General features: G+C 41.0%; 1 protein-coding gene across 1 annotated transcript in view; it reads left to right on the top strand.

The window, feature by feature from the left end:
• LOC115136506 (AN1-type zinc finger protein 4-like) overlaps window positions 1–9,636 on the top strand; it is a 45,552-nt gene extending 35,916 nt beyond the window's left edge. The window contains 2 exon segments of the mRNA XM_065023093.1: window positions 3,048–3,165; window positions 6,565–9,636. Coding sequence (XP_064879165.1) covers window positions 3,048–3,165; window positions 6,565–6,700 — 254 coding nt within the window. The 3' untranslated portion in view covers window positions 6,701–9,636.
• The last annotated feature ends 2,756 nt before the right edge of the window (window positions 9,637–12,392 follow it).

The raw sequence follows: 12,392 nt of genomic DNA, 5'->3' as shown, positions 1-12,392 counted from the left end.
TGTCTCTGTCTGTCTCTGTCTCTCTCTGTCTCTGTCTGTCTCTGTCTGTCTCTCTGTCTCTGTCTCTGTGTCTCTCTCTGTCTCTCGCTCTCTCTGTCTCTGTCTGTCTCTCTCTCTCTGTCTCTGTGTCTCTCTCTGTCTCTGTCTGTCTCTCTCTCTCTGTCTCTCGCTCTCTCTTTCTCTGTCTGTCTCTCTCTCTCTGTCTCTGTCTCTGTCTGTCTCTCTCTGTCTCTGTCTGTCTCTCTCTCTCTGTCTCTGTGTCTCTCTCTGTCTCTGTCTGTCTCTCTCTGTCTCATATATAAGGCATGGGAAACGTGTTAAAATTGCCAATGCAAGTGAGGTAGATAATATAAAAAAAGTGAAATAATCAATCAAAATAAACAGTAAACATTACACATACAGAACGTTCAAAACAATAAAGACATTACAAATGTGATATTATGTCTATATACAGTGTTGTAACAATGTACAAATGGTTAAGGGTACACAAGGGAAAATAAATAAACATGAATATGGGTTGTATTTACAATTGTGTTTGTTCTTCACTGGTTGCCCTTTTCTTGTGGCAACAGGTCACCAGTCTTGCTGCTGTGATGACACACTGTGGTATTTCACCCAGTAGATATGGGAGTTTGTCAAAATCAGGTTTATTTTCGAGTTCTTTGTGGATCTATGTAATCTGAGGGAAATATGTGTCTCTAATATGGTCATACATTGGGCAGGAGGTTAGGAAGTGCAGCTCAGTTTCCACCTCATTTTGTGGGCAGTGTGCACATAGCCCGCCTTCTCTTGAGAGCTATGTCTGCCTACGTCGGCCTTTCTCAATAGCAAGGCTATGCTCACTGAGTCTGTACATAGTCAAAGCTTTCCTTAAGTTTGGGTCAGTCACTGGTCCGGTATTCTGCCACTGTGTACTCTCTGTTTAGGGCCAAATAGCATTCTAGTTTGCTCAAAAAAAGTAAAAACTTTCCAATGTGTCAAGTAATAATTTGTTGGTTTTCTCATGATTTGGTTGGGTCTAATTGTGTTGCTGTCCTGGGGCTCTGTGGGTTATGTTTGTGAACAGAGCCCCAGGACAGAGCCCCAGGACTAACTTGCTTAGGGGACTCTTCTCCAGGTGCATCTCTCTGTAGGTGATGGCTTTGTTATGGAAGGTTTGGGAATCGCTTCCTTTTAGGTGGTTATAGAATTTAACGTATATTTTCTGGATTTTGATAAGTTGTACACTGATATTTTTGCTGAATTCTGCATGCAGAGTCTCAATTTGGTGTTTGTCCCATTTTGTGAAGTCTTTGTTGGTGACCTGACCCCAGACCTCACAACCCTAAAGGGCAATGGGTTCTAGAACTGATTCAAGTATTTTATTTTTTTGCCAGATCCTAATTGGTATGTCAAATTTCTGTTCCTTTTGATGGCATAGAATGTCCTTCTTGCCTTGTCTCTCAGATCGTTCACAGCGGGTGCTGCAGACTTTTCTAGTGCCCTCTCCAATTCGTTGATATATATTTTGAAGAGGGTAGGGTTTAAGCTGTATCTCTGTCTCACCCCACGGCCCTGTGGAAAGAAATGTATGTGTTTGTTCTTTGCCTATTTTAACCGCACAGTTGTTTGTGTACAGTTCAGGTTCGGAAGTTTACATACACTTAGGTTGGAATCATTCAAACTCGTTTTTCAACCACCACAAACAACAGCAAAGGACCCTGTGAAGATGGAGGAAAAAGGTACAAAATCTATATTCACAGTCAAATTTGTCCTATATCGACATAACCTGAAAGGCTGCTCAGCAAGGAAGAAGCCACAGCTCCAAATCCACCATAAAAAAAGCCAGACTACGGTTTACAACTGTACATGGGGACGAAGATCGTATTTTTTTCCCTCTGGTCTGATAAAACAAAAATAGAACTGTTTGGCCATAATGACCATCGTTATGTCTGGAGGAAAAAGGGGGATGCTTGCAAGCCGAAGAACACCATCCCAACCGTGAAGCATGGGGGTGGCAGCACCATGTTGTGGTGGTGCTTTGCTGCAGGAGGGACTGGTGCACTTCACAAAATAGATGGCATCATGAGGGAGGAAATTAGGTGGATATATTGAAGCAACATCTCAAGACATCAGTCAGGAAGTTAAAGCTTGGTCGCAAATGGGTCTTCCAAATGGACAATGACCCCAAGCATACGTCCAAAGTTGTGGCAAAATGGCTTAAGGACAACAAAGTCATGGTATTGGAGTGGCCTACAAACCTGACTCAGATACACCAGCTCTGTCAGGAGGAATGGGCCAAAATTTCACCCAACTTATTATGGGAAGCTTGTGGAAGGCTACCCAAAATGGTTGACCCAAGTTAAACAATTTAAAGGCAATGCTGCTAAATACTAATTGAGTGTATGTGAACTTATGACCCACTGTGAATGTGATGAAAGAAGTAAAAACTGAACTAAATCATTCTCTCTCCTATTATTTTGACATTTCACATTAAAATGAATTGGTGACCCAAAATGACCTAAGACTAGGAATTTTTACTAGGATTAAGTGTCAGGAATTGTGGAAATCCTGAGTTTAAATGTATTTGGCAACTTATTACTTCAACTGTGTGTATATATATATATATTACCCCTTTTTCGTCCTAATTTAGTGGTATCCAATTGGTAGTTAGTCTTGTCTCATCGCTTCAACTCCCGTACGTTCTCGGGAGAGGCGAAGGTCGAGAGCCGTGCGTCCTCTGAATCCCAACCGAGCTTGCACTGCTTCTTGACACGATGCAGTGCCTTAGATGCAGTGCCTGCTCCACTCGGGAGGCCCTCGTAAACGTCATTAACATGGGAATAATTTCTATCTGCTGCGAGGAGTGTAAGATTGTGATCACAATTCCCTCACTGGACCCAAGGGAGGACATTCAGTTGAGAGCCTCTTCTTTTATGTGTTACCTTGGTAATAGTTAGGAAACTAAACATAATTTAAGAGTGACATATTTGATGTTAATATCACCGCATTAACTGATTACTCAGTTATGTTCTTTCTATCTTCTTATTCTGGTCTCCTCCCTCCAGGCCCCCCTGCATATCACCTGCCTTCAGTCAAGGTTCCACTGGCAAAGATGAAGAAGAAATCTAAACACTGCTTCCTCTGTGGCAAGAAGACTGGTCTGGCCACCAGCTACGAGTGCAGGTTCACCTCTCAATTCTTCTATCATTCTCCCTCCCTACCTGCCTCTCTCTCCCTCATTAATCATTGTATTTCAATCTAGTCTGTTTTGTGTCTGTCCAGTCCTAGGTATGCCAGGAGTTAGTTTCATTAGTCGTATGTACTAGGATTGAGAAGCTCAGTTCTGGTGACTTTTAAAAGGACATTATACTTCCAAATGAATAAAAATGAAATGATGCTGACACCATCTAAAATATGATTTCCACGTCTAGAAATTATCCCAATAAATTATTTTAGTGTCAATATGTAACTTGTTGGGCGACCCGATCAAATTCACATAAAAAGTGAGTTATAGATCTATCATTCTACTTTTAAGCAATTCTACGAAGGGGTAGATCTGTGTTGCTATTTCTATGCTTCCTGGTAAGTTTTTGTTGTTTTTGCATCTTTTACTTTCAGTTTTGACAAACCAGCTGAAACAACTGTTTGTTAATGATGGTACAATGATTCTCTATACTAGCTTATTTTGTCACATAAACTGAAATTAGGCAAACTATTATAGTTTTAGCAACCAGGAAATGGCGGAGCTATTTCTTCATAGTGCAACTTTACCATATTGGACCATGCATATAGCCAATGCATGGTCCAGATTATTAGGTATGCTATTAGCAATAATATAGTATCTGTAATTAGTAAGCATGTCCCAAAAAACTTGCATTAACACAGTGAATATATGTACCTGTAGGGTAACTTGAGGTGAAACGCCACATGGGTTATCACACATCCTGCCTGTACTTCTCACACAAACCACTTCATAAAACAATTGTGTGTGTGTGTGTCCTACTACTAGGTATGCCAGGAATTAAACTTTGACGTTTTATTAGTTGTATTTACTAGGGCTGGGGGGTTTGAAATAATTTCACATTGTATAGTATCCTTCATCGGATATTCAAAACAGGTTTATTTATTTTTTAAGTACTTTTTAACCTGAGAATTGCTGTGTGAGGGAGAGAGGATGGTGCGCTATTGCTGCAGCTGGCTCCGGATGTTATATTTGGGAGGTGTGTGTGTAGCGCGCAGACATGGGGAGAGACACCATTGCAATTTGGCTACAGCCAAGACTTGCTGACTAGTAGCAGCCACAATGTTATTTATCATCCCATATAATAGTGCATGTCTTGTAACCTAGAGAAGCTATAGATAGCCAGCCAGCCAAGCTAGCCAGGCTAATTGAGGCGCACATCCTGCGCTTTCTCTCAACCCCAGTCATATTAAACAGCCTACTTGCTGGTTGCTCATTGTCTCCTACTCCTTCTAATTGCAAACTTTTTATTCCAAAGATGTATTCCATATTGCATTGCATTAGTGAACATCCTTCTCCACTTGCTCCACATTGAGCCTCTTTGCCACTTTGATTGGCCAACATTAACAACAAGCTACACACTGTGAAGGCTACCAGTTGGCTACCCGTCTTTTTGTTTATAGGGCGCACCATGCACGTCATAAAAATGTAAATGTTTGTTTTATTAAATGCATTATTTGAAATGTCATGGTATTTCCTTGTATGTCACATGGATATTTGAATTTAATGACAGTCTTTTCAGTGTTAGAGGCATATGAATACTAACGTCTTTTTGAAAAAATGTAGCCGTGTACATTCCTAGCATGTACAGGATACACATGGTATTTACCGTCCAACAAAATGCTTAGTTGCAGGTTCCTTCTCGACAATGCGATAATAATAATATGAACATAAAGATAATGTCTCAGTGGAATAAAATAAACGTTTTAGCATAAGTATAATACAGGAAGGCACAATATATAGTCCAATATTTACACAGGTTTTGGGGAAGGGGGATTGTTCATGTCTAGGAGTTTGTCATCAACATGATATCACATCACATGCTGGCTTAAGTCTCCACCACCACAACTCTATTATCTCTTCCCCATCTCCCCTCTTCCTTTTCCTCCTCCCTTCCTCTCCCCGCTCCTTGTCCTTGCTTAGAGAACACAGTGTGTGGTGGTGACGCAACAGAGTAACTGGAGCTGTGTAAACTCCTGGTCATAACGCTTAACCGTCTGATGTTGGAGTCACGCTGTGTGCTAAAGATTCTAATTGTACTTGGACTAATTGTACTTGGACTAATTGTACTTGGGCGCTAACTGTGATAGTGTTACACTTGGTGTGTGTGGTTGAAAGTAGGACAGTTGCGTTGTAACACGCCCCTAGTCTGTAGTTTCCCCTTCATCTGAAAACGGATCTGAAAATATAGCTAGTCATAGTTAAATGTGGAGGGTGCCCAATTTTTTCTCCAGGCGTTAAAGACAAAGGAAAGGGGTCCCTGTATATAGTATGCTTACTTTCTCTAGTTCTTATTTTTCTTTGTGTGTTTTTGTTCTACCTTGTTATTTTTAGTACTACATTGATATTGATTACTGTATTATTGGGTTTAGTTCTTGCAAGAAAGGCATTTCACTGTACTTGTGCATGTGACATTAAAACTTTAAACTTGAGGGGAGGAATCCAGTTTAGACCAATGAGATGCACCATCCCATGGTGTTAGGATGAAGGAAAGGAGATGGTGCACCCATGGTGTTATGAGTTAGGATGAAGGAAAGGAGATGGTGCACCCATGGTGTTATGAGTTAGGATGAAAGAAAGGAGATGGTGCACCCATGGTGTTATGAGTTAGAATGAAGGAAAGGAGATGGTGCACCCATGGTGTTATGAGTTAGGGGAAAGGAGATGGTGCACCCATGGTGTTATGAGTTAGGATAGGGGAAAGGAGATGGTGCACCCATGGTGTTATGAGTTAGGATGAAGGAAAGGAGATGGTGCACCCGTGGTGTTATGAGTTAGGATGAAGGAAAGGAGATGGTGCACCCGTGGTGTTATGAGTTAGGATGAAGGAAAGGAGATGAGGAGAGGACTAGAGCAGTCAAGGGGAATACTGGAAATGATGATGCAACAACTTTCAATACTGTGCCCTTGGATGACTCCTTAGCCCTCGCTGCCTAGCACGAACCATCACACACACTTTTTTTTGTCTCTATTTCAGTTCCTCTGGGATGGAGAAGGGATAGAGGTCTGAATAAAGCTAGATATACACTGCATTTGTAAAGTGTTTTGTTATTATGGGGTGTTGTATGTAGATTGAGGGGAAAAACAATTTAATCAATTTTACAATAAGGCTGTGACATATGAAAATGTGGACAAAATCAAGGGGTCTGAATACTTTCCAAATGCACTGTAGCTGCAGGCTTTCAGTATAGTGTTACCAATTGGTGTTCTACTTATTACTATTGTTCAGTAGAAATCTGTTATATCATCACACTTTCAAATCCCCTCCAACTTCGGGAGGTTTAAAATGGAACAGTCACAGCCATACCGTCTGAATAGGGCTGTTGTGTTATTTTTCTCAGGTGTGGTAACAACTTCTGCGCCACCCACCGCTATGCAGAGACCCATGACTGCACGTACAACTACAAGAGCGCCGGACGCCGCTTCCTCCAGGAAACCAACCCCATCGTCAACGCTCCCAAGCTGCCCAAGATCTGAGCCCCTCCCCATGTCCCCCCTCTATCCCTGCACTCCTCTTTCCTCTTTGTGATGGAGGGATGAAGAGAGAGAAAATAACAGATGTACCTGAATGATTTAAAAACAAAAAGAAAGAAGGAACATAATCACCACTGTGTGCTTTTAAATTGACTTAACGACTTCAAAACGCCAAATGTGAACAAAACGGAGAACACAGAATATTAGCAAATTGACTTTAGTAGCTAGCTGTTTCCTTCGCTCTGGACAATGTGAACGAACTGTTCATCCGCTTTTCCTCATACAGTAACCTTGATCGTTATCCATAGCAGGAAAGTATTGCATGTACATTTGTAGTTTTTAAAGCAGAATGTCTGTCTATTTCATGTTTTAACAGAAGTGCATGACTCCAAGCGTATAATGTTATATCTTTATATTTTTTGCTTTATCAGATTGTTTCTAAACATAGGACTGCAGATCAGTCTTGAGAGATGCACTTTAGAATTATCATATTTATATACCAATATTTGACTTTGACATTTTTTTGAGGGAAGGCTGCTGTTTTTCGTTTTGTAATGAAGTGTTTTTGTTGTCTTACTGTATCATAATGTTTTTATATCCAGTACCTATCTCTCCTTTCCCCTGCTTCTATGGGCATATACAATACCAGTCAAAAGGTTGGACACCTACTCATTCAAGGGTTTTTCTTTATTTGTACTTTTTTCTACATTGTAGAATAATAGTGAAGACATCAAAACTATGAAATATCACATATGGAATCATGTAGTAACCAAAAAAGTGTTAAACAAATCAAACTATATTTTAGATTCTTTAAATAGCCCCCCTTTCCCTTGATGGCAGCTTTGCATTCTCTCAACCAGCTACACCTGGATTGCTTTTCCAACAGCCTTGAAGGAGTTCCCACATTATGCTGAGCATTTGTCGACTGCTTTTCCTTCACTCTGCAGTCCAACTCATCCCAAATCATCTCAATTGGGTTGCGGTTGGGTGTATGCGGAGGCCACAGAATGCTGTGGTTGCCATGCTGGTTAAGTATGCCTTGAATTCTCAATAAATCACTGACATGGTCTCCAGCAATGCACCACCACACCAACTCCTCCATGCTTCATGGAGGGAACCACACATGCATCCGTTCACCTACAAAGACACAGCGGTTGGAACCAAAATCTCCTATTTGGACTCGATGGACAGATTTCCACCAGTCAAATGTCCATTGCTCGTGTTTCTTGGCCCAAGCCAGTCTTGTTTTTATTTGTTTCCTTCTAGTAGTGTTTTATTGGCAGCATTTGACCATGAAGGCCTGATTCACGCAGCCTCCTCTGAACAGTTGATGTTGAGATGTGTCTGTTACTTCAACTCTGAAGCATTTATTTGGGCTGTAATTTCTGAGACTGGTAACGCTAATGAGCTTATCCTCTGCAGCAGAGGGAACTCTGGGTCTTCCATTCCTGTGGCAATCCTCGAGAGCCAGTTTCATCATAGCGCTTGATGGTTTTTGCCACTGCGCTTGATGGTTTTTGCGACTGCACTTGAAGAAACTTTAAAAGTTCTTGACATTTTCAGGATTGACTGACCATGTCGTTTGTCTTTTCATATGACTATGGCAATAACAGCTGAAATATGGTAAAAGTCCATACTATCTTCTGTATACCAACCCTACCTTGTCAGAACACAACTGATTGTCTCAAACGCATTAAGAAGGAAAGAAATTCCACAAATGAACTTTTAACAAGGCACACATGTTAATTGAAATGCATTCCAGGTGACTACCTCATGAAGCTGGTTGAGAGAATGCCAAAAGTGTGGCTACTTAAAATATATTTTGATTTGTTTAACTTTGGCCTTGACGTGCCGCTAGTGCCCCCTTCGACAACATCCGGTGAAATTGCAGAGCGTGAAATTCAAAATACAAAAATAGTAATATTAAACATTCATGAAAATACAAGTGTCATACATCATTTAAAAGCTTAACTACTTCTTAATCCAGCCGCTTTGTCAGATTTCAAAAAGGTTTTACGGCAAAAGCATACCATGCGATTATCTAAGAAATAATAATAAATAATCTGAGGACATCTCCCCACATACAAAAGCATTAAAAACATTTTCCAAACCAGCAGAGGCGTCACAAAAGTCAGAAATAGCATTTAAAATAAATCACTTACCTTTTGAAGATCTTCCTCTGTTTGCAATCCCAAGGGTCCCAGCTACACAACAAATGGTCGTTTTGTTCAATCAAGTCCTTTTATATCCCCAAAAAGTGTGTTTAGATGGCTTGTTTGATTCAGTAATCCACCTGTTCCACTCGTTCAAAATGCATACAAAGGAATCCCAAAGGTTACCAATCAACTTAAACAATAAATAAGTCTAAAGTCAAACAACGTTTCTAATCAATCCGCAGGTACCCGAATATGTAAATAATCTATACAATTTAAGACTGAGAATAGTGTGTTCAATACCGGAGATAAATAACGAGGTGCGCGCCCTGTCTGTTACACTCACTGACCTTATTTTAACAGTTTTAGAAACTTCAGAGTTTTCTATTCAATTATATGCATATCCTAGCTTCTGGGCCTGACTAACAGGCAGTTTACATTGGGCACGTCAGTCATCCGAACTTCCGAATACTGACCCCTATCCTTATTAACACTTTTTTTGGTTACTACATGATTCCATATGTGTTGATTCAGAGTTTTGATGGCTATGCTATTATTCTACGATGTTGAACATTTTAAAACATTAAGAAAAACCATTGAATGAGTAGGTGTGTGAACTTGTGACTGGAACTGTACATACTGGCATCACCTTTACAACACGTATTTTACTAAAGGGTATAACACTTCCCGTTGATGAGAAACTACACTGAACAAAAATGTAAACGCAACATGTAAAATGTTGGTCCCATGTTTCATGAGCTGAAATAAAAGATCCCAGAAATGTTTCATATGCACAAAAATATTATTTCTCTCATTGCGCACACATATTTGTTTAAATCCCTGTTAGTGAGCATTTTTCATTTGCAAGGATAATCCATCTACCTGACAGGTGTGGCATATCAAGAAGCTGATTAAACAGCATGATCATTACACAGGTGCACCTTGTGCTGGGGACAATAAAAGGACACTCTAAATTGTGCAGTTTGGTCACACAATGCCACAGATGTCTCATGTTTTGAGGGAGCTTGCAATTGGCATGCTGACTGCAGGAATGTCCACCAGAAATGTTGCCAGAGGAATTAATTTCTCTACCATAAGCTGCCACATGTTTTTTTAGAGAGTTTGGCAGTATGTCCGACCAGCTTCACAATCGTAGACCACGCCAGCCCAGGACCTCCTCAACCGCAGACCACATGTAACCACACCAGCCCAGGACCTCCTCAACCGCAGACCACATGTAACCACGCCACCCAGGACCTCCTCAACCACAGACCACATGTAACCACACCAGCCCAGGACCTCCAACATCCGGCTTCTTCACCTGCAGGATCATCTGAGATCAGCCACGTAGACAATTGATGAAACTGTGGGTTTGCACAACCAAAAGATTTTATGCACAAACTGTCAGAAATCGTTTCAGGGAAGCTCATCAGCATGCTCGTCTTCCTCACCAGGGTTTTGACCTGACTGCAGTTTGGTGTCTTAACTGACTTCAGTGGGCAACTGCTCACCTTCGATGGTCACTGGTACACTGGAGAAGGGTGTTCTTCACGGATGAATCGATTAATCCATGTGGATGAGCTGTTTGCTGATGTCAACATTGTGAACAGAGCGCCCCATGTTGGCGGTAAGGTTATGGTATGAGCAGGCAAAAGCTATGGACAACAAACACAAGGGGTTTGGATTAATACTGGCTGTAAGTGAACGAGTGCTGCGCGTTTGGAGCAATACTGGCTGTATCCAAGGCCCAGCCATTCATTAACATAATAGAATGCAGCGCTACACGTGACCTGAAGAAAGAAGAGACAACCAATTTACTACAGCATCAGTGCGCGTTCTGGAAAGTCAGCTTGCCAGTTACAGCAGGGCGTCCCCTGAACAATAACGAAGAGGTAACGTTAGGTGAGAAGCCTGACCACGGAGACGGGGATGAGAAGGTGATGGAAGTGTACCTCATGAGCTGTAACCAAAAAACTACTGGCATTTGGAAAGTTTGAGTTGAGGGAGAAAGTGTGGTGGAACAAGTATTAGCATTTTTAAGTATCTTGCTAGCTGGATCGAATTCCCTGTTAGATAGCCAGATAAATGTTGAGCATAATTTGCCAATTTATCTGATCAAATAATTTAGTTTATGGTGTGAAAATTAGCTTGCTAATAAAGTCAGATAGCTAACGTTACAACATCAGATGAGCTAACATTAGTAACCTCACCAATTCACCATACTATTAACTGGTATACGACTCAAGTTGCTTACGGACCCCGGCAATCTGTGTGAAATGTTAACGAACTAACCACTAGCTAATGTTTTCTCTCTACAGTATATGGTTAATTTTTTAGACTTGAGAGAATTAGGTGTTGCTTTTTAAACAAGTGGATTCAGGGATCAAGTGTAGCTGGTGCTGGGCCTGGCTTAAGCTGGTGCCACTATAGAGCTGAAAGGAACACCACACACTTTCCCTCTTTCGCAGAACAGATGTCCACAGGCAGAAAGTGTCCAATTTGAATAATGTGCAGTGTGGCCAAAGACATTGTTTTTGTTGTGTTGAATTTGACAGTAACACGTGTGTGTGATGGGGATTATACTTTTTTTAAATTCAGTGAATGGAGTTTTTGCACACGTACCTTGCGAACATGATCGTCTTTTTATTTTTATTTAACCTTTATTTAACCAGGCAAGTCAGTTAAGAACAAATTCTTATTTTCAATGACGGCCTAGGAACAGTGGGTTAACTGCCTGTTCAGGGGCAGAACGACAGATTTGTACCTTGTCAGCTCGGGGGTTTGAACTTGCAACCTTCCGGTTACTAGTCCAACACTCTAACCACTAGGCTACCCTGCCGTCTATAGTGGACACTATAATAGAGCAAAAATATAATGCCTGTTTCATTCTATTTCTACTTTGTTTTTTTTCCCCAAGTGCAATATTTATGTGTGAGGTCACAAGTGTTCTATTATAAAGGCTGTCATGGCTAACTGAAATATTTGTGTATTGTTTTTTTCTCAAGACCTGAGTGTCATTTGCAGTAAAGTCTAGACAACAAATAACATTGGATTGCTTGCTTTACATTTTTTAGCTGTAAGTTAGGTTCACATTAACCACTTTTTATTTTACACACAGAGACTGATCATGTAGATCATATTCTTTGTTGTTTAATTAGTTAACCTGCATTTCCCCCTAACATGGATTTTTTTGCATGTTTTGCGTGTCACCTTTTTGAGCCCTCAGCAGTTTGCGTCCCCTGATCTGTACACAATTGTTGGCCTGCATACTCACCAGACATGTCCCAGTTCTTCCATGGCCTGCATACTCACCAGACATGTCACCCATTGAACATGTTTGGGATGCTCTGGATTGACGTGTACGGCAGTGTGTTCCAGTTCCCGCCAATATCCAGCAACTTCGCACAGCCATTGAGGAGTGGGACAAGATTCCACAGGCCTGATCAACTCTATGCGAAGGATGAGGCAAATGTTGGTCACATCAGATACGGACTGGTTTTCTGATCCAGCCCCTACTTTAAAAAAAAAAAAGATATCTGTGG

The sequence above is a fragment of the Oncorhynchus nerka genome, linkage group LG10 (genome assembly GCF_034236695.1).
Source record: "Oncorhynchus nerka isolate Pitt River linkage group LG10, Oner_Uvic_2.0, whole genome shotgun sequence".
NCBI lineage: Eukaryota > Metazoa > Chordata > Actinopteri > Salmoniformes > Salmonidae > Oncorhynchus > Oncorhynchus nerka.
This window is presented reverse-complemented; position numbering and strand designations above follow the sequence as displayed.